At 45.2% G+C, this 25316-nt stretch overlaps 1 protein-coding gene across 3 annotated transcripts in view; it reads left to right on the top strand.

Moving 5' to 3' along the window:
• Wdfy2 (WD repeat and FYVE domain containing 2) overlaps positions 1-24560 on the top strand; it is a 136255-nt gene extending 111695 nt beyond the window's left edge. Inside the window, exons 7-13 of one of the 3 annotated variants that reach the window (XR_005975883.1) lie at positions 9448-9574; positions 12517-12622; positions 15431-15532; positions 16616-16746; positions 18601-18709; positions 19790-23748; positions 23831-24560. Coding sequence is in view for 1 of the 3 variants with exons in the window: in XM_041668136.1 (XP_041524070.1) it covers positions 9448-9574; positions 12517-12622; positions 15431-15532; positions 16616-16746; positions 18601-18709; positions 19790-19819 (605 nt within the window). In the remaining 2 variants the exon portion in view is untranslated. Of the gene's footprint in view, positions 1-9447; positions 9575-12516; positions 12623-15430; positions 15533-16615; positions 16747-18600; positions 18710-19789 lie in introns of all 3 variants that reach the window. The other 2 variants (XR_005975882.1, XM_041668136.1) reach the window with 2 other exon arrangements.
• Positions 24561-25316: the final 756 nt, after the last annotated feature.

Consider the following 25316-nt stretch of genomic DNA (forward strand, 5'->3'; position numbering starts at 1 on the left):
GGGATACCTCAGTAAAGATGGCGACTTGGTTACCTGCCCTGCCCTTAGTCAAGATGGCGGTGAGATTGTCCAACCTGCCTTCCTTGTCCTTAGTCTAGGTGGCGGAGGTCACATATTACACAGAGAAACCCACATTTTCAGAGCCGCAATGGAAATTTTAAACAGATAAAAAAAATAAGAGGGACATAGAAGATGTGTAGAACATACATTTAAAACAGAATCATGTCCGTGTGAACACATCATTCACACATGGTTTCATGAATGAAGTAGACAGGAAAATTACTTAGTGCCACATGGGCAACGCAGGTTGGGACTGAAACAGCTGCCTCCTGGATCCAGCCAGTTATGCCGGTTCCTGCTGGACCAGTGAGAGACAGAATAGAAGAGAGAAAAGGCGCAAGGAGAGTTTGCAGGTGTGTGTGGGGGAGCGGGATGGGGAGACTGCCCAGCGAAAGGAAAAGCAGATGGGCATGAGATGCTGGCGGGACAGAGTTTAGCATGGCTGGATAGAAACTTTTCCATCTGCCTGTTTGTTGATAGAAATTAGAAAGCTCCCACTTTAGGTTGTTATTTAAGGGGTACGTAGGTCATTGTTACTGCAAAGGTGTTTCTGCCCTCTGCGTTGTTGACTGGCATGACTCTGTCTTGTGTTTTCTGCATGCCTGCTGCAATATAAACGGTTACTTAGGTGTCGGGTCTTCATCTTTCCCATAGTTTAAAGCATTCTCTCATTTTTATCATGAAGTACCTCTGAGGCAGATGGCATGGCTCAGGAAGGTTGCTAGCTCACATGAGTTAATGGAGATGCTTTAACTTCTGGCAGAGAGGAGCTGCACCAATTGGCTACAGCACAGCTTGCTCAGCTACCTTGGAGGCACAGTTTGCAGTATTCTATGTAGGAGGCCTCGTCTATGCCTTGTAGTTCCAACTTCTAGAAAGGGGTTTTTATTAAGGGCCAAACAAAGACCAAAGCCAGATCCATTAGAGAAGGGAGGTGTCTCATCAATTGAGACCTGACTCACACATAGAGATCTTCAGTGTTCGTGGATGGAGCCATGATCATTCTCCCCATCATTTTCTTTTCTTTCTTGGGGAGCCGTGGCCATTGGTCTGATTGTTCTCATTCTTGGGGATTCATGGCCATTGGTCTCACTGTTCTCTATCGTAGGGAGCCATGGCCTTTCGCCCCATCACTGTCTCTTTTTTTTTTTAAGGCATTTTAAAAACTTATAGTTTTATTTATTCTATTCAGTCTTTACAAAATTCGTATTAAGAGGTTACAAATGAAGAAATTATGTTTAGCATGAGGTAATAGAAAAGCAGAAGAAAGATGTTAGTCTACCCCAGGCCTAACCCTATCCCTGACTAACCCAGAACAATATGAATCCAAAACTTATTTTCTTGTTTGCAAAAAAATCAGACATAAAATAGCATATTAGGTCATTAACATCCACATATTAACTCATGCACAACATAAGAACTAAGTGCAAGGACTTGCTCCCACAGAATACACAGAGATAGTCCTGTTCAAATGGTGGAGGCAGGCTGGAATGGTCAAAGTGTGGGTGACTTGGAGTTGGTGGCCTAGAGCACAAAGCCCAACACACAAATGCCTGTTGGATGAATGAACATCTCATAGAGCAAAAAAAAAAAAAAAGTTTCCTCATTCACTCTAAGTCTCTGGCTAACTCTGATACTCTGATGTCAGAACTTAGCAGATGCTTAGAGGATTTCAGCTAAAGAAATATATTAAAATGTCCCTTAAAACTCCAGAAAAGATGAATAGCTGAAGACGTAATTCAGGCTGAATTACACTTGCACCGATAGCCGTGATTTAAACCACAATGACACAGGCAGAGAACGTGTGTATAAGGCATAGACTAGTGCAAGTCAGGTTGGTCAGTGGAGTAAACAGAGAGGCTTAGCATGGCAGACTAAGCTGCTTTCATCTGCGGGGTCCACGGGAGTCAGGCTCGCCTCTTCTGGCCTTAGATAATAAGTGTGGGAAGGGCGAGCATTACTTCTTAGAGTCCTAATGTGTGCTCTGCACTCCGCTGCAGATTCATTCTTACTGTGACGGATAACAAAGGATCTAAAAGCTTCTGCTTTACAGACTAGGGGAGCCACAAGGAAATTATGTTCTTGTCAATGGTGAATATGGACATGAACTACTGTTATTTGTTAGAAAGAATCACGGAGTTGGAGAGATGGCCCAGTGGTTAAGGACACTTGCTCTTCTTCCAGAGGACACAAGTTTGGTTTCTAGCGTCTATGTCATGTGACTCATATATCTCCTACAACTCCAGCTCCAGGAAATCTGATGTCTTCTTCTAGCCCGTACAGGTACACACACACACACACACACACACACACACACACACACAAAATCGTAAAAGGACAGAGTGCTGGAGACATGATGGTTAGTCAGCCTTATAGACCAGGTTATGGTAACACACACCTTAAATCCCAGTAGCCACACTAACACACACCTGAAATCCCAGTAGCCACAATGACACTCACCTTTAATCCCGGTGGTACATGCCTTTAATCCTAGCCCTAGAAAGGAACGTAAGACAGGGGGAGGTAGCTCTCACGCGTGCAGTTTTATTCCGAGATTCCTAGAGGCAGGATTGCCATTCCAGACTGAGGTCAAGGTAAGAGCCAGTGGCTGATTGTTTTGCTTTTCGGGTCTTCAGGTTGAACCCCAGTTTCTCCCTTTGAGTTTTTACTAATCATGCTTCACTTCTAGAACTAGCTCTGTAGACCAGGCTGGCCTTGAACTCACAGAGATCTGTCTGCCTCTGCCTCCCAAGTGTTAGGATTAAAGGCATGCGCCTCCACTACTCAATATATGTATTTTTTTTATAAATTTATTTATTTATTAAGGATTTCTGCCTCGTCCCCACAACCGCTTCCCATTTCCCTCCCCCTCCCCCGATCAAGTCCCCCCCCCTCATCTGCTCGAAGAGCAATCAGGGTTCCCTGACCTGTGGGAAGCCCAAGGACTGCCCACCTCTATCCAGGTCTCGTAAGGTGAGTATTCAAACTGCCTAGGCTCCCACAAAGCCAGTACGTGCAGTAGGGTCAAAAACCCACTGCAATTGTTCTTGAATTCTCAGTATTCCTCATTGTCCGCTATGTTCAGCTAGTCCGGATTTATCCCATGCTTTTTCAGACCTAGGCCAGCTGGCCTTGGTGAGATCCCAATAGAACATCCCCATTGTCTTAGTGTGTGGGTGCACCCCTCGCGGTCCTGAGTTCCTTGCTCGTGCTCCGTCTCCTTCTGCTCCTGATTTGGACCTTGAGATTTCTGTCCGGTGCTCCCGTGTGGGTCTCTGTCTCTGTCTCCTTTCATCACCTGATGAAGGTTAATATTCCTGAGGATGCCTATGTGTTTGTCTTTGGATTCACCTTATTTAGCTTCTCTAGGAACATGAATTATAGGCTCAATGTCCTTTATTTATGGCTAGAAACCAAATATGAGTGAGTACATCCCATGTTCCTCTTTTTGGGTCTGGCTTACCTCACTCAGGATAGTGTTTTCTATTTCCATCCATTTGTATGCAAAATTCAAGAAGTCCTTGTTTTTTACTGCTGAGTAATACTCTAATATGTATATATTCCATACTTTCTTCATCCATTCTTCCGTTGAAGGGCATCTAGGTTGTTTCCAGGTTCTGGCTATTACAAACAATGCTGCCATGAACATAGTTGAGCTTATACTTTTGTTGTATGATAGGGCCTCTCTTGGGTATATTCCCAAGAGTGGTATTGCTGGATCCAGGGGTAGGTTGATCCCGAATTTCCTGAGAAACCGCATCACTGTCTCTTACAGTGTAGAGAGTCATACAGAAATGTGGAGTAGCAATGGAACCATCCCAACAACTGCAGTTTCCAATCAGTGAAGATTTAGGAAACTAATTTTGTGTTCTTTGCTTCCTCTGTTGGTTTTCTTTTACAAGCTCTAAATTGAGCTGAGCAAATCAGGGAAACTATTTTGACCACTGTAAGTTAATAGCATCAGTAATATCTTCTTTATTTTTATGGTTTTTGTTTTGTATGGTAAGATCTTGCTGTGTAACTCAGGCTGGTCTCAAACTCCTCCTGCTTCAACCTCCCAAGTCTGCCTCAACCTTACTTGAATTACTAGAGTGAGCCACCGTGCCCAGCCCAAGAACTGTTTTAATTAACATAAACATATGAAAAATAAGAGGGTTTGAATAGAACCTGCCAAAGCCTTCTGATTCACAAGCAATTAAACACAGCCTTATTTACTGTTTAGGAGAACCAAAAGAAATACTGTGGCTATTTCAAAAGCAGCTGAGAAAACCAGGAAAGTCCTGTGCAGATAGGCATCTTCAAATGGTCACAATGAGAATTTTAACTTGTGTTAAATGGACACTTGCACCTAGATCTTTCTCTGAGGTCTCACTCAGTGTAGAGACTGCACTGAGTTGATCAGCATTGACTTGTTCTCTGTGTGGATGGTGTCAGTGTATGTGTGTTTGGAGGGTCAGTAAAGCAAATGTAACCCTTACCTCCACTCACCTGCAGTCTAGCCTGCAAACACAGCAGATCAATGATTGCAGGTAATTAATCAAGACGTTGTGTGGGCAGAAGTGCTGTGAAGCCGCAGTGCCTCCTGTGGGAGATGACTCAGCAGTTGAGAGCACTGGCTGCTCTCTCAGGGAACCAGGTTCAATTCCCAGCACCCATTTGGCAGCTCACAGCCATCTGTAACTCCACTTGCAGGGGATCCAGCACCCTCTTCTGGCCTTTGCAGGCACCGGGCATTCACATGGTATATATGCAGACAAACACCCACACAAGTAGAATGAATCAATAAGTTATGCAGGAGAAATAGAGAGTGGGGAGAGCTTACAGGGGGAGCTCACAAATCCTCACCCCTTCATCTTAGAGCAAAAGGTAGTGACTACAGTGGTCTGAGCACTGGCTCGGGCCCTCTGCTAGCCAATTATTAGCCTGCCTAACTTACTGTTGAGGGTGTGATGCCAGACTCTGAGCAAGTTACTTGTCACACTTTGGCAAAGGCAGACCCAGCAGTTTCTATCTCTTGAGTTCACTTTTGCAAGGCTTTTGTACATGCCTCAAAAAAATTAATCATTTAAAAAATAGTTCATAAACATTTTGGTAGTAGGTATTAAATTTCTAAAAACATTTAGACTCTGACCCAGTTTCACATTTGACACTCTTGTTTATGTAACAATAAAAAAATGTAGAGCAAATGGATGGAGTTACACAGCTACCTGGGAAGCTAAGACAGGGGACTCACCTAGCCAGAGTTAGAGGCCAGTACGAACAACCAAGTTCTTGCTGTTTAAAAAACAATAGTAAAGAGAGGCCAGAGAGATGTCTACCCAGCAGTTAGGAGTGCGTGCTGCTCTTGTAGAGGACTGGAGTTGGTTCCCAGCACCCCTGTTAGGAGGCCCACAACCACATGTAACCCCACCTCGGAATCTGACTCCCCCTTGGGGCCTTCACAGGCACCCACATGAAAATTCACAAAAATTCTCAAACACATAAATTTTAGAAGTTGAAAAATAGTCAAAGAATTGTGACTAGTTTTTATTGAAATGCTTATATCTGTAAATTTATAATATTCAGTTAAGAGTTGAGGAAAATCCAATAAGTAAAAATAACCCAGTATGTATATATGTTCTAGGATTTTACGCCACCTGTAAGAATTACATTCATAAAATATCTGTAACACAGATTTTACTATTTCAACTCTTCTGGTAGCTTTTTGTTTTTGCATGCTAGACTGCTCTTTCACTGATGGCATCCCTGGCCTTTTTTGTCCATTTTTAAGTATACAATAGTTCAGGGAAGTATTTCTGTAGTGACCTAATTTGATAACAGAGCCCATCCTCCACCGAGTCTCTGAGTTGGTGGATCTTTTCCTACCATTCTTTCTCGCAGTGCCCACAGTTGTTGAAATCTGATGTGGTGCTTTAAAAAGCCAAGCTACCCATTGTACAGTTTATAGAAGTCACGTCTGTCACCTTGCTTTATCTGTGTCCCTGAGTGGGTAGCAAATGGCTTCACTGGTGAAGCAGGCCACTTCGCATTTCCGAGCATCTCATCGGCCACACTGCTTACCCAGGAAAGAGGTGTTTCGGCCCTGCTTCATCTGCCAGGGGGAAGGCTGAGAGCATTCATTCCTATTCGTCATCCCTCAGCGCTAGCTCGTCTGCCTATGCAGACGGAATGTCTGCCGCAAACCCGGCAGAGACACCGGTAAACAAGCCACAGCTCTAGCCTCCCGGGGCCTCTTGTCTGTGAAGTAATAGCCACTCTGGAGGAAGACATCTGTGAGTAATGAGGGCAGTGGGGTCGCCTCTAAGGACGTGGGGTTTAGGTAAGGCTTAGCATGCACTGGAGAAAAAAAGGTTTCAAATTTTCATTCATCTGCCCCACATTCTGCCCTGGCACTGTGCTTGGCTGGTTGGGGGAAAGTGGAGTGGGTGAGGGTGAGGGTCTGGTTACCCACATGTTGCTAGGGGACGTGAGGCTTGTTGTGAAGAGTGTATGCAAGCAGAGTGCAGAGCAGGGAGAGGAAGAGGCTGACTAAATCCATAGCAGTGGGAGCAAGGGGCCCACGTGTTCCTAAAGGACTCTGCTGCGACAGTTAGGAGAGACACTTCCCTAAAAGCCTCCAGATCATTTTTAAAATGTCAGGTTCCAATAAATATAAGCTACTTAATATTCTTAGAATTTTTTTCAATAATATTTTTTTAAAATGAGCATCTTTGACATTCCTTGGTATTTGTTGGCTATGTGTTCATTTTATATAGAAAATGTGTTTCTATTCTCAGTATTCAAAGAATTGGAGGGGATTGCTGGAGAAGAAACTGTCGTATATTGTGTAGCCATACACTACAGCACCTGCGGCTTAGGCCAGTGGGTCTCAACCTTCCTAATGCTGCGACCCTTTAATACAGTTCCTCATCTTGTGGTAACCCTAACCATAAAATTGTTTTGTTACTACTTCATACTGTAATTTTGTTACTGTTATGACTACTGTTGTGAAAGGTAAATATCTGTTTTCTGGTGGTCTTTGGCAATCCCTGTGAACAGGTTGTTGATCTACAGATTGAGAACCACTGTCTTGGTCCATCTGATTGATCCAGTCAGTTCTCATCCAGGAGGTACTGAGTAGTTGTAGGGTACCACCTTCCTCATGTCACAGTGAGTGTTGGTCTGCTTCCCTTTTTGTTGCTGAAATACAGCATCCTGACTTCAGAGAGGAAAGTGTTGGACTTAGGCTTCCAGACCAAAGTCCATCACTGGGGGAAGTCAGAGCAGGAACCCAAGCACGAATCTAAAGCCAAAACTGAAGTAATGCTGCTTGCTGGCTTGCCCACAGCTGTTGTGGACGTCTCAGAACCACCTGCCTAGAGATGCTGTCCCCCACCATGGGCTGGGTACCCTGCATAAACAAGCAGGAGACTCCTCCACAGGCATACCCACAGACCAGTTCAATCTAGACAGTCTTCAGTTGAGGCATCTCCTCTCAGGTGACTCTAGACTGTGTCAAGTTGACAATTAAAGCTAAGTAGGACAAGGATACTAACACTTAAGGTATAATTGGTTTATAAAGGAATTGTAAACTCAAGTTCCCAAAGAAACAATTTCTACCTCTAATATTGTCCTTAATTATACCTAATACCCAAGTATAAAAGCACATCACAGCATTCTCAAATAAACACATACAAAAAGCCAGCAGTTATAAGGGAAATGCTCAGCATCACTCATCGTCAGAGAAATCAAGCCTCTCTTGGCAGGTACAGTGACGGGCTGCCTAGTTTCCTGTCAGCCTCACAAAAGCCTGAGTCATTCTGAAAGAGAAGCTGCGCAAATGCCCACACCAGACTGGCCTGTGGGCAAGCCAGTGGTGCCTTCTCTTAACTGATGATTAACGTGGGAGGTCCCAGCTCACTGTGGGCGATGCTGCCCTGAGCTGGCAGCCTTGTATGCTCTAAGCAGCACTTCTCCAAGGTCTCCACTTTAGGGTCTGCTTCCAGGTCCCTGCTCTGCTTGAGTTCCTGTCCTGACTTCCCTCAGGGTCTGACTGAGGACATAGTGGAAGATGATAGAATCGCTCCCTTCCCACGTTGCTGCAGGTCATGGTCCTGATGTTGTATCCCAGCAGCAGAAGCCCTAGCTAGGACAAACGGTATTGATACACGGTAGCACGTGGAGCAAAGCTGTGCGACATGGTACTGCACACTGGTGGGAGAACTGTAAATTATTTCAGCCTTTATAGAAAGTGTGATGGAGGGTCTTCAGACAATTAAAAACTAAACTTACATCCAGGCATGGTGATACATGCCTATAATCCTAGAACTCAGGAGACAACACCAGAGAGATCATCAAAAGATTGAGGCCAGGCTAGGCTATGCAGTAACACCCTGTCTCAAAACAAATGAACAAAAAATAAAATCCCACATGATCCAGGTACTAAGGTCATATTCGAAGAAAATGGAGTCGGTGTACCAGATATAGCTGCTTCCATTATTGTAGAATTCCTCACGTAACTGAGGAATGGGAACAGACAGCTTAATGCATTATGAATGGAATTATAAAGGAAATGTTATATGTCTACACATATGACGGAATACTGTCATGCCATAAAAATAGATGTAATTTGTCAACCATGTTGAATGGACTAGAGGACATTATGTTAAATGAAGTAAGCTAGACACAGAAATAAGTACCACATGATCTCCCGTGGGATTTTAGGAAGTTGGCCTCATAGAAGTAGTGGCTAGGTTGGTGGTCCCCAGTTGGTCAGTGTGTACCAGATTGCAGTTAGAAAGAGTAAACTCTGATGCACAGCAGGTAGCTGTTACTGGGAGAATGGTATTGTATCTCTCAAAATAACTGGGAAGGATTTTGAATACTCCCACTTAGGAATGTTTGGTGAGTTGAATATGCTAATTACTCCTTTGGTTTGCTTGTTAGTTGATGTATAACTAAATTAAAACGTCACATTGAACCCCACAAGCATGTACAGTTGTTATGTGTCAAGAAAGGATTGTTATGTGTCAAGAAAGGAAGAGATCTAATTTAGCATTTTAATTCTCATTTTCTTCTCATTTATTATTGTCAGGGTGAGGAGCAGGTAATAGCTAAGAAACAGTTAATACTTCCAAATAATGTGATATTTCCCTTAGAATTACACCAGTGGATTGCCTTCTGTGTTTATAGTAGTTGATTTTATGATATATTACAATGGATGTGGCTGCTTAAAGACTGAGTTTTTTATTTTGGGAGCAGTTTTTCTTTTCTGGGGCTTACTTACGTACCCACTCATTTAACAAATACTTGAGTCAGAGACTGTGTGGGTCCTGATCCCTTCAAGATCCCATTTTGTGGCAAGGATATTGTTCTGTGACTAACACCTGGCTGTGTCTGTTCTCTCAGGAGGGGTGACAGCACTCTGCTGGGACCCGGTCCAGCGTGTGCTATTCTCAGGCAGTTCCGATCACTCCGTCATCATGTGGGACATCGGCGGGAGAAAAGGGACGGCCATCGAGCTGCAAGGACACAAGTAAGGCTGTGGGCTGCTGCTCCCATGGAGTCTTCACAGCAAAGGCACACCCCTGCTCAACTTTAGCTTACTTTCTTAAGACAAGGTCTCTCACTTGTGAACCTAGAACTCAGCTAGGCTGACTGGCCAGAGTCCTGGGGATCCTCCTGTCTCTGCTTCCACAGCACTAGGAAGCATACTTAGCTTTTTATGTGGGTGCTGGGACCTGAACTCAGGTCCTCATGTTTGTGTGGTAAGTACTTTCTGGATTGATCCATCTCCGCATTCCCTGTGGATTGATTGTTGTAGAACCCATTGAATAGCTGTATTATCCTGAAAATTAAGGGAAGTCTTAACAGCTTTGATAACAGTTGTGGATAGTGTAAGTTTGACTGGTTTTAAATGTTTTGTTTTAGATTATAAAAGTAGAATTTACTAGATTGTAAGTTAGACATGGCTTAACAGAAGAGGAAAGACATCATTATATATCCAGAAAATAGAACATTAAAACATCAATGGGATTCTAGACAACACATCCCCAATTTGTGGTCATTTTGTTCTGAGTGAGCTGTAATTCTTGTTCTGCTGGATCCTGGTTTGGTGGTGCCTGTTCATGATGCCATCTGTCCCCAGAACAAAGTGAGTTTCCATAATCTAAGGGAATCCCGATTAGTCCACTGCACAGTTTAAACACTGTCTAATCAGTGCGATGACACTCAGCGGTTTGTGACAAGGGAGCTGCTGTTCTTCACAGTGTCAGTGTTTTCAAACTGAAGCCATCCTGTTTGGGAGTCTGACTTGACCTTCAGACAAGCAACAGAGTAATACAGAGAGTATCTGTAGCCTGTAAAGAGTTACAGAATTCACAGGGCCTCACAAGATAGCCTAGATTGCCTTGGAACTTGGTGTAGCCCATCCCAGCCACAAATTCATGGCAGTTCTCCTGCCTCAACCTCTCAGTGCTATTACCAGTATGAGGCACTATGCCTGGAACTATTTTGTTTTGCCTTTTGTGGTGCTAGATTTTAACGTAGAGCCTCGCCCATACCAGCAGCATTCTGCTACTCGTCTCAGCCCAGACCTTGGTTCTATAAATAGTAGTAACACATGCAGTGCAGTTGTGTGTAGTAAAATGTAATGCAGTTGTACATAGCATCGGATTTTAAGGTGAAGGACCAGATCATTATGGTTTTCCAGGACTGTTGTGTGATATGTTGATTGCATTCTGACAATAATGTTTGCTTTGAATCAGAGGGCAGAACTAGCCACTAGCTGACCAAAATTAACCATAGAGGTTTTGGAGGAGTGAGGACAGATAGAGAGACAGGAAGTAGTAAGACAGGGCTTAGAGAGGATCTCAGGATTTTGGAGGGAGGAGCAGAAGAGATGTCACAGCTGGCTTCTCAGCCACTTCTGTGATCATTCAGGTTCTTATTCCAATATTTGACTCTCAATTTTTTAGTGATAAAGAATACAGTTAGGTAAACACATCACAGGACCTCTCTGGGAAATCTCTTGAGAGAGTTTGACATAAATCATCTAGAAGATTGTATTTTTTTCTGAGTAGTGATTCAGTGTGGAAAGTCAGAATCAACCGTGCTGCTGAGTCTGGGCCTTGCTGAGATAGGAACACTGGCTATCTAAGCAAGGCAGTAATAAATACCTTAACATAGATAATGAAAGGCACACCATTTTAGGGAATGGAGCCTTTTTCACCAGCAAGTGCCTTTTATCTCCCTCCTTTCGAAAGAAAGAAAAAAAGAAAGAAAGAAAGAAAGGAAGGAAAGAAAGAAGAAAGAAAATCAAGGACATTAGTCAAATTAATACAAAGAATCAAACATAGTTCTGAAGACAGATTGTCAACTTGGCAGTTCCACTAACTTGGAGGATCCTCTCACACTTGAGTCAAAGGCTGTAATCAGCACCTCAAAGAAGCATTTGCAGCTGAGGAACATGGCCAACCCTGTAATGGACTTCCTGCAGAGACCATAAAACAGAGCTCACCACCTCCTTCCCAGTCCAGACCTTCCAAGGTTCCACACCTGGGACCTTTGTACATTCTTCTCTCCAAAGTGTATAGTAGGGTTTTCTGGACATTCTTCTCTCCAAAGTGTATAGTAGGGTTTTCTCGAGCTAGATGCTGAGTGGCCTTAATGAAGTAGGACGCTGAGAATACCTGTATTTGACCAAGCCTCTCAGTAGGAACAATGTTAAGGACATCAAACATTGACTTTCTCTCATCACATTTTTTTCTGTTTTGAAAAATTATTTTTCCACTTAATATGCATAAATGTCCAAGTGGAATCGATTCCTCGTTGCAAATATCAAATGAATCTGTTTTATTATTCTCATTTTAATCTAAAAATAGAATAAATACTAGATCAATGCTTTAAACTAAGATTCTCTGGCTTCCTCAGTAAGTTTTAAAAGTAAAGGGACAATGGACTCGGTCCTAGTGCCTCTCCCTCTTACGTGCTGAAGTTACAAGTCTGCATTGCCACAACTGACACGCGCCAACAGTCTTAACCACACCCTTTAACTGTAATAATTACCAAAGTAGCTAGCTGATATTTCATGGAGAGAACCAGGAGGAAGGAAGGTAGAGACAACTGAGAACTGCCTTGTACAAGCATTTCAGAGACAAGCCAGCAAATGCACCGGTTTCCACTGTGACACATAAATTCCCTCAAGGGAGAATCAGCAAGATGTTATAGTCAGTTCAGTAATCATCTATTATTTGAGTGTCTGTAACTGACCCCAAGTACTTTCTCGTGGGCCTGAGAAGGCTAAGGCAACATTTAAACTCACTTTAGGTCTGGCCCTTGCATGTTGAAGAGTCTGCAGAGATGCCTGGCTCCTCGGAGCTCGGTGTCGAATCTGAGCTGTCTGACTCTGATGGCCTTTCTCCTGTGGAACCTCTCGTTTGCTCCCGAACCGGCTCCAACCCTTGGTTTCTTCCACAGTGACAAAGTCCGAGCCCTCTCCTATGCACAGCACACAAGGCAGCTCATCTCGTGTGGCGGTGACGGTGGCATTGTTGTCTGGAACATGGATGTGGAAAGGCAGGAGGTAAGTGAGTGGCACCGCACTCGGGGGAGGCCTGCAGCTGTCTGCTGCCCTCCTGCTTGCTTCTGCTGTGATCAAGTGCGGAATAAGACACTTGATGTCTTAAGTCAGGAAATGCTGAGGAGTCAGAGCCCTTGGTCTAATAGTGCCCAAACATGATGCCTTGTCCTCTTCGGCACAGATTTAAATTTTACCATGACACTTTTAACATCAACTTTGCTTTTTAATCTATAAGCATTTTAACAGTTTATATGTTTACTGACTATTCCCTTGACGAGCATTTTGAAGTTAACCGTTTCCTGCTGACCTAGAATTTTTCCAGGTAAACTTTCCCTTTGACAACCAGCAATCTTGTCATTTATTTCTTACAGGGTGTAAGAATTAAATTTAAAAAGCATGCTTTATAAAGACAAAATCTCCTCAGTTTTTTTCTATCCCCTCACCCCAGTCTCATCTCAAGGGAGTCACTGGTGTAACCCATAATGTAATGCCTTCAGATGCTAGTAATTAAATGCTTAGGAAGATTGCAGCTTTGCTTGTGGAATCATAAATCCACAGGAGTTCTATTAGTAACTCATTAAAATGATCCTTAGTGGTAGGAGGCCGGGAAATGTAGAACATTGCTTTTGGAAAGTCCATTTGGCCCCATCCGTGCACTGGCAGGGGATCCTTGAGGCTGGTGCTGGTCATGGGAAGCAGGTTCCCCTAGTGCTGGGGCTTGTGTCCTGGCTTGCTTTGGGTTAGGGACAATCAGGCCTGACACAGGCCTGGCTTTTGTGGCCTTTCCTCTTAGTGGAAGGACAGCCCAAAGGAACATAACAGTGTTGTTTCCAAAGATGAAAGCCGGCGTTTGGGAGCCAGCTTTGAACCATTTTGACATGCATATATATGAACATTCAGCTCTTGCTGATGGGTTTAAAATCTTGTTAATTAGAAGCTCTGATGAGCAGTGGGAATGATTCCATCCATCTTTTACAAATGCCATACTTCATACACGTCTGGGAATTGCTTCCTAGTTATGGCAGGGGCTGCGGGCTGCTAACAATAGTGAAGTTTGTTCTAACCTGGAGAGCTGACAGACTTAGAAAGTCCAGAGTACTAGTAAATGGTATAAGTAATGAAATTACAGTCAGCACTGGGAAGACAGAATGTCAGTGCTGGGTACAAAAGGGACGTTAGGACTGGCTCAGTGGGCCTGCACTAGGAGAGTCATAGGCTTTACAGGCTAAGAAACACCAGGAGTAAGAGTGGGCTGGGTGTGAGAGGCAGCTGTGTGTGTCAGTGCTGATGGGAAGTTAGCAGCAGCCAGACATCAGAGACGGAAGACAGTTTGGGGCAGGCGAGGGGAACCTGCTTGTCTGGATGCAGGTTAGCACGGCATCTCAGATGCTAAAATGAGTTTGTCTATACACCTGATGGGTTCAGTTGCTTACGTATTATTAGATATAGTACATACTCTTTTAGAAAAGGTAGAAAATACTTTTAGGAAAGGTAGAAAATACTCATTAACAGCTAGAAAACAGATCTGTTAATCATGATACTTTCATCAAGAAATACCATATTTACAAAATCTGTGACTTAACGAAGATTCCGTGTTGGCAAACCTCCGTCCTTCTGTTTTTCTCTACATTTACAGAAACTCTTTTGACAAAAATGGAATCCTAATAAATGTACTGATTTCTTCTCTGAATGCCTTCATCATAGGCACCCACTGTGGTGCATTTTACGCCCATATGTGTGTGTGTGTGTGTGTGTGTGTGTGTGTGTGTGTGTGTGTGTGTGGAATGTGTGGTGAGAGTGTAGATGTTTGTTGTGTGTGTGTATGTGTGTGTGTGGAATGTATGTGATGTGTATGTGTGAGTGTGGGGGTGGAGGGAGGGTAGTATATATGTATGTGCATGTGAGTGTGTATTTGTGAGATGCGTGTGTGTATATTGGAGTGAATTAGTGTCTGTGCGAAATGTATGGGTGTGTGTATCAAAATATGTGGTGTTTGCACAAACAGTGCTGTACTACAAGTCTAGTTCTGTCTCCACCCTCTGTCCCAGAACCATTTTGAGCTCTTCCCAACCTGCTGTAGCTCAGTGATAGAGTTCTTACTTAACATGCAATCCCCAATACGACACCCACACTTACACACGTTCTCAGCATGTATGCACATGGACACGTGTAAGATGTAGACAGCACACACATGCAAGATCTGCTAAAGAATGCCTTCAAGCAGAACATACTTTTAAAACCTATCTGACAATTTATTAGACTAATTACGGTGCCGTGACATATGTGTAATTAGACATCATAGTGTGTCATTAGAGAACAGGACTTAAGTTCTCAGTGTGATGGCCAGGAGCCTGCAGAGTATGGCCCCGCCACTCCCCCCAGCTCCACCTCCCCTCTGGTCTGCCTCTGCCTCTTCTCCTCCCTTCCTGCTTCAGGTCTCAGCTCACGCGCCTTCTACAAAGACTCCCAGCCTGAGTCAGAGCCTGTGGTCTACCTCACCAACCCCTAGCCTGCCAGAGCCGCTGTTACCCTTCCACAACACTGCTTCCCTTAGGCTTTCAAACCCTCAGACATCTTGATTGCTAATAGTATTTCCTGACATCTTCCCTAATGGATAACAGTGTCTATGACTTTAGGTTCTTTTTATCTCATCCTCGGGGCCTGGCAATTAGCAAAACTTCTGTAACTACTTTTGACTGAGGAATCTGCTGTTTCTGATAAAAATGTTGTGATTCTGGAAATCTAGCCAGTGCCCATGGTTCCTTTGTTAAACTGTCTCTCACTGTGGCTGCTCTTGTTTTATTTGGCAAGACCCCTGAGTGGTTGGACAGTGATTCCTGCCAGAAGTGTGACCAGCCTTTCTTCTGGAACTTCAAGCAAATGTGGGACAGTAAGAAAATTGGCCTAAGACAGGTGGGTGTGCTCTGCTAGAGTGTGATTATCCGGGAGGGACTCTGCCGTACGGTCATAGAGTAGTAGCCCCCTGGGTAGGAGCTGTAGCTGACTAAGTGATTTTATACCTGTGATACCCAAGTGTCTTCGGCAGCCCCGCCCTCATAGATTGGGTTTCCTAGTGGCTTGTTCTGAGTGCCTGAGGGTACAGTTTTAAAACTCTGGGGGCATCTCTTGAGGCATACCTTAATATTAGAGGTGTCCCATTAGCTCGTGTTGGCTCCAAATCATGAAATTAGATGAGGATGTTTGCTTCTTAATTATTCATGTTCCCTCCTCCTGACTTGGTTTAGTTGTTTCGATCTGTTTATAACACAGCATTTTCAAATTCTTCTTCTATGGTTTGGTCTTCCCCCATGGAAATCAAATGTTAGGTTCCCTGGGCTGGGCACTGCTGGAGTCTAAGACACTGGGCTAGATCAGAAGTCATCAGATTTGTAATCTCTCAAGGCAGCTCTTCCTCAGTTCAGTCAGCTTTAAGATCTGGCTGCTGGGTGCTCACAGCAGTGGTAGGCGAAGAGTGTGGAGAACAGGAAACAGAAGAGGGGAGGCACGCTGCCCAGAAGTCCTCACTCTGAACTGAGACCAAAATTAAAAGGTGTAGAAACCCGGGGTGCCCTTGGTGGGTTTCAGGACACTGTTGTATTGTTGTATGCTGCGGTGTGTGTGTGTGTGTGTGTGTACTTACGTGCACAGTATGTAGTGTGGTATGGTGTGGTATCATGTATATCATGTATTCAGTAAGTTACTGAGGGATAACTGGTCTTTTAATCCTTTTAGCACTTTATAGTACAGTCAAATCATGTTAAGTATTCTGGTTTTCCTTCATCAGCCATAAATTAAGCTGTTCTTCCTAAGACACAAATAAGTCCCAGTCTGACTTTAAATACTCAGCTACTTGGCATCAGCCTCTCCCTGGTGCTGGGATTGTAAGACTGTGCTACCATGGACAGCTCTGGGACACTAACCTGGTATCTGCCCGAGAGCAGTGGGTGTGTGAGTGTTCCAGGCCAGACCATGGCAGCCTGTTTCCCTTTCCCCCAGCACCACTGCCGGAAATGCGGGAAGGCCGTGTGCGGCAAGTGCAGCTCCAAGCGCTCTTCCATCCCACTCATGGGCTTTGAGTTTGAAGTCCGGGTCTGCGACAGCTGCCATGAAGCCATCACAGACGAAGAGTAAGTCCCACGCCCTGCCCCTTCCTGGTTATGGACAAAGCCCAGCCTGAGCGAAGAGTAAGTCCCACGCCCTGCCCCTTCCTGGTTATGGACAAAGCCCAGCCTGAGAGTCCCACTCCAGAGCTAGTCTACGCCTCACTCGCTGGGGGTGTAGTCCAGACCAGAACATGCAGTAAAGGCCCTGTGTGACCAAGAGGTTTCTGTGACCATGAGAGAGACAGGTGAAGGGGGACAAACTCAAAGAACTCCCCACTGGGCTCTCAGAAATCTCGGGGCATGTGTCTATAGCAGATGCTCTCCAGTAAAGCTGTCTGCTCGCCCACCGAGACTCTCCCAGGGGAGCTAAGACGAGGGCTTGCATAGGTGCCCAGGCAGGCATCTTCGCAGATGCTGGATCAGTCAAAGGCTCCAGCAATTGTTGGGTTCTGGGAAGAGCTAAGCCTATTTTTCCAGGATGGAACTAGTTCCAGGTGCCTACTACTCAGCTGGTGCATTCTGCCTGGTACCCTGAGATCTTAGCTGGTCTGGAAGGAGCACCTCTGAGAATTCAAAACTACCCTAGACACTAAGAGAATGCACAGAACCAAGTTTGCCCCAAGTGAGTGCAGGATAACCAGCCTCCAGCCTCCCAGCCTTTGTGGTACAGCCAGATCACATCACCCTATCAAATACACATGGAGATGTCCTTGCCAAAGTAGTTGTTCGTGAGCACTGATTATTTGCCCACTCAAGCACATGATGAGATTTACGAGAGTTCTAGTTAGTGAAGAAGACTGCAGGACGCCGTAGAGATGGTCAAGTTCAGCTTTCATTCTATCAAGACAGATCTGAGTCTAAGGAATTTTAAGTTAAGCAGAACTCATTTACAGTGATGATTTTACTACTGAAAGTCTTTCCAGTAGTTTCAACCATAGCCAAGAGACAGTCATCTTCTGGGCACTCACAGCAGTGTAGAGACCCTGAACCACGATGAGGGGGGTCTGCGTGGCCTGCCCAGCTCCACCTCTGACTCTTTTGCCTTGTCTCTGGCAAGCACTCCAGACCTGCCTGTAGAGTGCCGAGGCAGCCAATGGCCTTCTCACTAAAATCGGCAGCAAAACCATAGGTCCAGGAACACAGAGCAAGCAATGATGTGTGTATGTTAAAATATGGTGTTTGGTCATGTACACAAACACACACATTCATACATAGGTTTCACTTAGTGAAGCTTTAGAATTCCATTTTTAAAACTTTTATTTGCTTTGACAGCGGTAGGAAAAGGAAGAAAATATAGATGGTCTTCAGTTAGATAGACAGTGGTGTCTTGGGCATATTAACAATAAATAAAAATACTTTAAAATAAGTAGGCCAAGCTAGAGCATACCCCTTCCTCCTAAGCACAGGCTTGCCAGAGGCACTGTGGTCTTTGAAAGACTTCTCCAAAGCACAAGTAGAGATTTTCCTGGATTCTATCACAGTAGAACGCTTTCCTGAAGGACTTTGGGAGCTTTCATCTTTTCTCTTCTGGAGACCAGAAGAATCATTTACTTTGCTATCCTTGTAAAGTCATGTAACAGGGCCAATGAGACGGTTCTGTGAACAGCGGTGGTAAATAGAGCCGCTCATGCCTAGGCCTGACCACCTGAGTTCAGTCTCTGGATCCTGACGGGAGAGAACAACTCCAGAGAGTTGTCCTCTGAGCTCTACTGTGCGCTTCCACACACACACTAAATGAGTAATAAAATCGAGGAGCAGATCACCAAGGAGAGAAAAGAAGTGTTTCTAACAGTGAAGCAGTGTTAGCCATTAGGCTACGTCATCCCGGATGCCTGTCAGTCATGTGCCTACCTTTTACTCTGGTCTTGCCCCTTCCAGACGCGCACCCACAGCCACCTTCCATGACAGCAAGCACAACATTGTGCATGTGCATTTTGATGCCACCAGGGGATGGCTGCTGACTGCTGGGACTGACAAAGTGATTAAGGTAAGGTGCCATCTTGTTAAGCTTCCTGTTGTGGGCTCTGTATACAGACTGGAGGATCTGCGGGACTGCCCGAGAGGTTACCCATGAGTGCTGTTGAGGGCACACTGCTCTCATCGCTCTGGTTTGCGGGATAATCTGTTTAGGATATGGTTTTTAAAAACCAGTAATACTAGGAACCTATGGAGATGTTCAGTTGTTAAGTGCCTGCAAGGACCTGAGCATTGAAATGTGGGCATGACGACAAATGCTTTTAGTCATAGAGCTGGGGAGGTGGGGTTAGGTGTACCCCAGAGGATAGCAAGCAGCGTAGCTTAGGCAACGAGCCATGGGTCTCAGTACGCAAGGCTGTCTCAGAAGACAAGGTGGATGGCTCCTGAGGAGCGGTGATGGAGGCTGTCCTGTGACTTTCACACACATAAGCACACACCAGACAGGAAGTTGCCTATGAGAAGTCACAGGAGTAACATGAACAACAGTACCTAGGATCCACAGAGGGAGGGGCTGCTGGAGAAGCTCTCTGAAGCAGGTGGCTTGAACTGAGTGGGGCTTGGAAGGCAGGGCTGAATCAGTCACCAAGTCACACGGGAGCTTTTCCTGCTGAGATGAATACTCCAGGCGTGTTTATCCAAGCCTCCGAAGCCACATGGGTTCACGGCTACAGCAGAGGCCCCAGACAGAGGGGCCGACTCTGGCATCCTGTCCTGTTTTGGGGGCAGAAACAGGACAAAGTTGTTAGAAATGACATCAAGAAAGGTTCAGCCAAACCCTGAGGCCTGGACCCTTCCTTTTTGATGTCTTAGAGAATTGTTTGGAAGGTTATCTAGGGGATCTGTGGAAAAGCATGTCCAGGGTATGTTGGCCCCTCTCCCCTTCGGTGGATCTGGTGTGCCTTTCTGCTCCTTAGCTGGAACAACATGTAGCTGCCCTTATGTAGAAGTCAGGCTAGTGTTAAATATGCTGGCTTGATAGCTGGGAAAGAAAGCAAAGCCCCACTTTGAACTGAGGCCAGTCTAAGCATTGCTCATGCTCAGTACAGTTTCAGCTTAACTCATCCTTGGCATTTCATTTGCTTTTTTGCAGTTGTGGGATATGACCCCAGTAGTGTCATGATATCTCGCCCAGGGACTAGAAGATGGTTTTCACTAAAGAAACACTTGTTTGAGCCTGAAATCATCACGGGAGAAGCACAGAATGCATATGAGCAGGAAGAGAGACCGAAGGCTCCGAGTGAATCTGTGTTCTCCCTGGACTGTGGGGTGAACTAGTGGAAGAGTGCTCTCGGGACTCTTCAGCTGTCCTTACCTGTAAAAGAAGATATTTTTTTATCAAATGGTTTATTCAGCCTGGCTGTGCTGCGTTGTGTTGAGTGCACTGGAAAATCTGTGTGGGGTGTTAAAGCTTCCGTGTTCTAGCCTTCCATTAAACTCATTGCTTTCTGTGTCGGGGGGCGGGGGGAGAAGAGAGAGAGAGAAATATCTGTGGAAAATGTTATGTCGTATAAAACAGTGTCCACATTTTCTTCACCTCAGCATGTACCAGACGGAGCCTTTCTCTTCCCTTGAGTCTTCCTCTGGCCGCACTCGCCTCTCGCCAGGGTGTGTGATTACAGTTTGTTCCGGTGTTCTGCTTTCGTGGCCAGATAAGAGTTGGAAAACCGTGCGTGTCCACAGCTGGCCTCTTGAGTCACCTGTGGGGAGCAATTGTGCTGTAGGCAGTGCCTGTGACTCCGCTTCTGCTGTCTCTTTCGTCCACACTAGGAAATGCTTTCAGAAACTGCTGTCCCCACCATCAGCCCGGACAGCGGTCATGTGACTCAGCCTCACCCAGCAGTGCCTGTGTCTTTCCGAATTCAGTGAGGGCTGCTTGAACCTTTTGCATTTTGGATTTTGGGAATTTTGGTTTTTTGATTTTGTTTTTATAGCTTTCCTTTACTCATAATATGAAAGACAAGCAAAAACGTCCAAGCTCCAGAAGTGTCTTGAAGGTGCGTCTTTCTACGTGGTGTTGTCTCTAAATGTGAACATTTATAGCTTACAGATTAGCGCCCCAATCTCTTCAGCCGTTCATATTTAGCTCCCTTTTAAATCAGGTACTTAAGCATCTTTATGGGAATGTACACTCTTCTGTGAAGCCAGCTGTGATCTAAACAGAAGCAGAGAGGCACAGAGAAACGAGCGGGGTTCTCCTAGGGAAATCAGTCCATCTTGATAAGGTGCAGTCCAAAGGACTCACTTTGGAATATCAAGGTACATTAAAAGTAGTAGCAAGCTCGTGCCTGGAAAAAGGCCTGTCCAGTCACCTCACACATGCTCCCCCATCAGGAATATCAGTGGGGCTGCCAGGTCAGAGTCTCATGGGTAAACAGGCTGATTGCTTGCCCTGCCTTTCCATGTCACAACTCCGCTGTGTCTTCTTCACTCCTGACTTGACAGGTATTTCCTGGCAGGAAGTACGGAAATGAAATTACAGCCCTCCCCTTTTATTTTGGTTCTGTTCCTAGAAAAGCCGTTTCCTTCCTGTCATCGTTGCTTCTCTTTCTGGAGGAAGCTGCAGTAGCCATACTCTAACAGCCCAGAGTGCTTCCTAGGACACAGCGTCCTGGAGTCCCTTCTGCTGCCTGGCACTGGGAAGCAGGGCTGGTGTACTCCTCCCACAGCCACGCCCCTGGCAACTGTGATGTGCGAGCGGAACTCTGCACACACTCCAGGAAGTCGTCCCCACTGTGGTTTAACAGCCCATTCCATGAAATGCCACCTAGGTGTGTTCTCTGTGTGACCGCTCCATTACAGAGCCTTGAAGAGGGACTCAGAGCTAAAATACTCAAATATCGATGATATGGTTGATGCTAGAATCTCCGGCCTCTCCGCAAGTTGTAGAGAACTGTCTGTTGGAAATCAGTCATGGAAGTCTCTGAACGGAAGCATGACTGCATGTGGGGAAGGAAATACAGTATTAGGAAAGCGGAAGCTCGGGCACCCAGCAAGCCTGTGTGGATTTCCGCTCATGTATGGATGAATTCAGACTCCTAGGAAACGAATTGTCTTTATTAGAACCCTTTATACTCTTGGATGGCCCTACATAGCTCTCTAGTCACCTCCCAGCTACAGCACATCCTGAAGAGTCCCCAGAGGTTGAAGTTCACAGTGATGAAAATCATGGTTGTCACCACAGATAACCAGGGTCTCCACAGCTCTGCCCTTTCCTGTTACCCATGTGACTACTGAATCCATCGAAAGGAGTGCATCAGAACAGCTACATATGCACAGAGCAGTGCAGTGCGGGATGCTTGTGTCTGCCTGGTGTTCTTGACGCAGAGAAGTGTGTGCTGCCTCTGATAGGTTTCCAAGCATTCTCTGAAAAAGAAGACTTTGTCTGTCAGACATAAACACTGGCACGGTGCTTGGCTTGTGTCTCTTCTGAACAAAAGAATCACAAGTCTGTCTCTCCCTTAGCAAAAAGTGATTTTAGAAATAAGTTCTTGGCCCAGCACTTGGGAGGCAGAGGCAGGCGGATCTCTGTGAGTTCGAGACCAGCCTGGTCTACAAGAGCTAGTTCCAGGACAGGCTCCAAAGCTACACAAGAGAAACCCTGTCTCGAAAAACCAAAAAAAAAAAAAAAAGAAATAAGTACTTGGAATTTTGTGTCCTTTTATAAAAGGTCAGTCAACATAATATGTTTCTCATTTAATTGTTTGAATTATTCGTGAAATTTCAACATTGGAAGGGAATCTTAAGATCTTGAATGTCCTAGGTTAGGCACACCGAGCTGTTATATAGAGCCATGGTAAAAACAAAGAGAATCTCAAAGAACACTCAAGAAACTGGCATTTGCTATTATCAATGGCAGCCCGAGTAGACAGAAGTAACCACTTGCGTGGGGCAGGAAGTCTCTGGAATCAGGTTGGATACTGTTTTGAGAAAATTTGACATAACTTTGGGTGTCTGCCTGTGGTTCCGAGTGGAGCCTGTTTACCCAAAGGCAGGTAGTCCTGCTTACCCCTGTATGTCATACCCCACCAACCACCCTGGGGACAAAGTTGAATCTCGCAGTCAGGGCTCTGGAGTTCCCACCGCCCTGCTGTCTAAGAGCTACTCCACCGAGTCTGGGCTTCCGACGTCCGTCCTTGGGAGACGCCACCTCAGCATCTCAGAATCACGTTTCTAAAGTGTACTGTGGTTTTGTTTAACATCAATCCTTAGAAAGCTTGAATTTCAACTTCAAAGCAAAAAATAGCTTGGAACTATGTGTCACAGTTGGTTCACAGAAATATTCATTAATGGGGCCTTTGGTTTCGTTTTTTTCCTAATATTTAGATATATATATATTTGTATATATGTGAGTTTATTAACTAAGATTTATATTTTAAAGTAAAAGAAAAACATTTTTCCAAAGTGCTCTTATTTTTCTTTCCTTTAAAATAATGTTAGGGTTCATTTTTGATGGTGTAAAGGTAGATAGATACTCAGCACCTCCCTGAAGTGACACTTAAGTTAATGGTTTGTCACCTTTTCAAGCTGTAATCCCTACCAGGGAGTGTCTGTGTGTTCTGTAAACTGTAGCTCAGCTCGACAGCCAAGAACTACCCACTAATCTTCAGGGGATTGGGTCTGCATTTTCACGTCGGATTCCCACCAAGAAGCCTCAGGGCTACCACGGACAGCAGTGTGTGTTGCTGGCATGAGGTCCTCCCTTGGACTTCCCACACCAGAGCCTGTTATCAAAAGGCGTTGGAAAGGAGATCAGATCTCTGAGTGAGGCATGAATTCCACCCGAGTGCTTCTAGACTTGTGACTCTGACTCTGTGAATGTTGACCAACCTAGTTGTCGTCAGCAGCCAGCCGCAGAGCCCACCTCACTCAGGCATCTGAAAACTTTCTGGTCTGTTCCAATAGGACCTAATAGGTGTGGTTTTAGATAAAGATGGTAAACATATTTGTTAGTACTATCTCGTTTAAGATACCTAAAGTGTTTACCTTTAGGGGCTGAGGGAATCTGACTGAAGAGACAAAGTGTTTAGGAAATTCAGATTGGTTCAAAAGGTAGGTTTCAATTCTGATTTAAATATTTCTATTTTCTCTTGGTTCTTTGAGGTGTATGAGAGGGTGATTTTTATTTTTAAAGGGAAAGCAGCTTGAGTGTGTACATCTCATTGTTTCGATGGATATGGAGCCTTTCATTCATAGATATGCCAGTGTGAAGTCTGGACCAAACACTCACGTCACCATTGCCCTTGTTCTGTGTGTGCTTGCGATTCATGCCATTTGCCTTGCATTGTAAGTGGCTTTTTCAAGGTATTGTTGTTCTGGGGAGGGAAACAATCTCACATGGCAAGCGTAAAAACTGTTACTACCTTGACAGCAGGGAAGCTACTAACCTCCCCCACCATCATGCCTGCCCATGCTGTATCTTAACCAGGGCCTTGGGCTCTTCCCTTTGCACAGCTGCCACCTGGGGCCTACATCTAAGTTTGTTACTTTATGCCTATCTTTTCCCAGAAAACTCTGGAACTAGGAGATTAGGCAAGGATTCAGCTAAGCATGCTGTAAAGCCCAAGCCTAGAAGCTGGAACGGGCATCTCCATGGTGACTCTGTGCTCTGTGCCACGGGATCCCACCAGCCAGACCCACCACTCTTGAGCCTGCCCTCCTGATGTGATGAGGTGGTACCGAGGGAGAATACTCTGTGACATTAAGATAACTACCCATGCAAATGTTGCTCGACACTGTGAATGTTTCTCTCTCCTTGTTTTCCCCTGTACTGTCCTCCAGCCTCTCATGTATGTGTAGCCTCTGCCAGTGTACGGCTCTCAGAGCAGTAGCCTCTGTGGCTCAGAATAAATGTCCAAACATCTGACTTCTGCCTTGGTCCCATCATTGTCAAATGTAGCTGCATAAACCCAACAACTCTTATTGTTTCCACCCTGGTGGGTTCTGACCCGTCAAGGCGGGGTGGGAAAGTTTTCACTTCACTCTCCACCTGGCTGTGTAGACTTCAAGAAGAGTCGCCATCATAGGTAAGTCATTGTTGGCCACCTGAGCTCAGCACATGGCTGCAGCCATGTGTTTCTTTTTAACATAGGGTACATTTCCTGTACACAGGGTGATTTCCAAGTAAAGATCAAGAACTTGAGTATGAACAGAGTCAGGAGCCTCAGTGAAAACCCTTTAGGTCCACATTATGGAGAAGAAAATAGGTACTAAGAAATAGGGGACCCCCGTGAGGAAGAGCTAGGGAGGGGCGTGGCAGGGTGGCCTTACCCACTCAAAAGCCTGTCTCCCTGTTCTTCCAGCACAGCAGGCAGCACAGACTTCCTCTCACAGAAAGGAATGAGGCAGTAGACAGATGTTTCCAGCCGTGCCCTCCTGCTAGTCTGGTGTACGCCCTCCTAGCAAGTTCGTGCTGAGAGCTCCCTCCTTCGGTGTTCCCTGCAGCTGAGCCACATGGGTATGGCTCCAAATGCATGGAGAAACAGCCGAGTTTCTTCCACTGTGGGGATGGGGCCCATTCAGTTTACCTTCGTCACCAAGAACTTATGCCAGCAGATTCGAAACTCACCGACTGGTTTTGTTCCAACTTTGAAGTTATAAGAGCAATTGAAATATAGAGT

Source organism: Microtus oregoni, unplaced genomic scaffold, assembly GCF_018167655.1.
Source record: "Microtus oregoni isolate MIOR12 unplaced genomic scaffold, Mior012 000001F_ref0000356, whole genome shotgun sequence".
Taxonomy (NCBI): Eukaryota; Metazoa; Chordata; class Mammalia; order Rodentia; family Cricetidae; genus Microtus; species Microtus oregoni.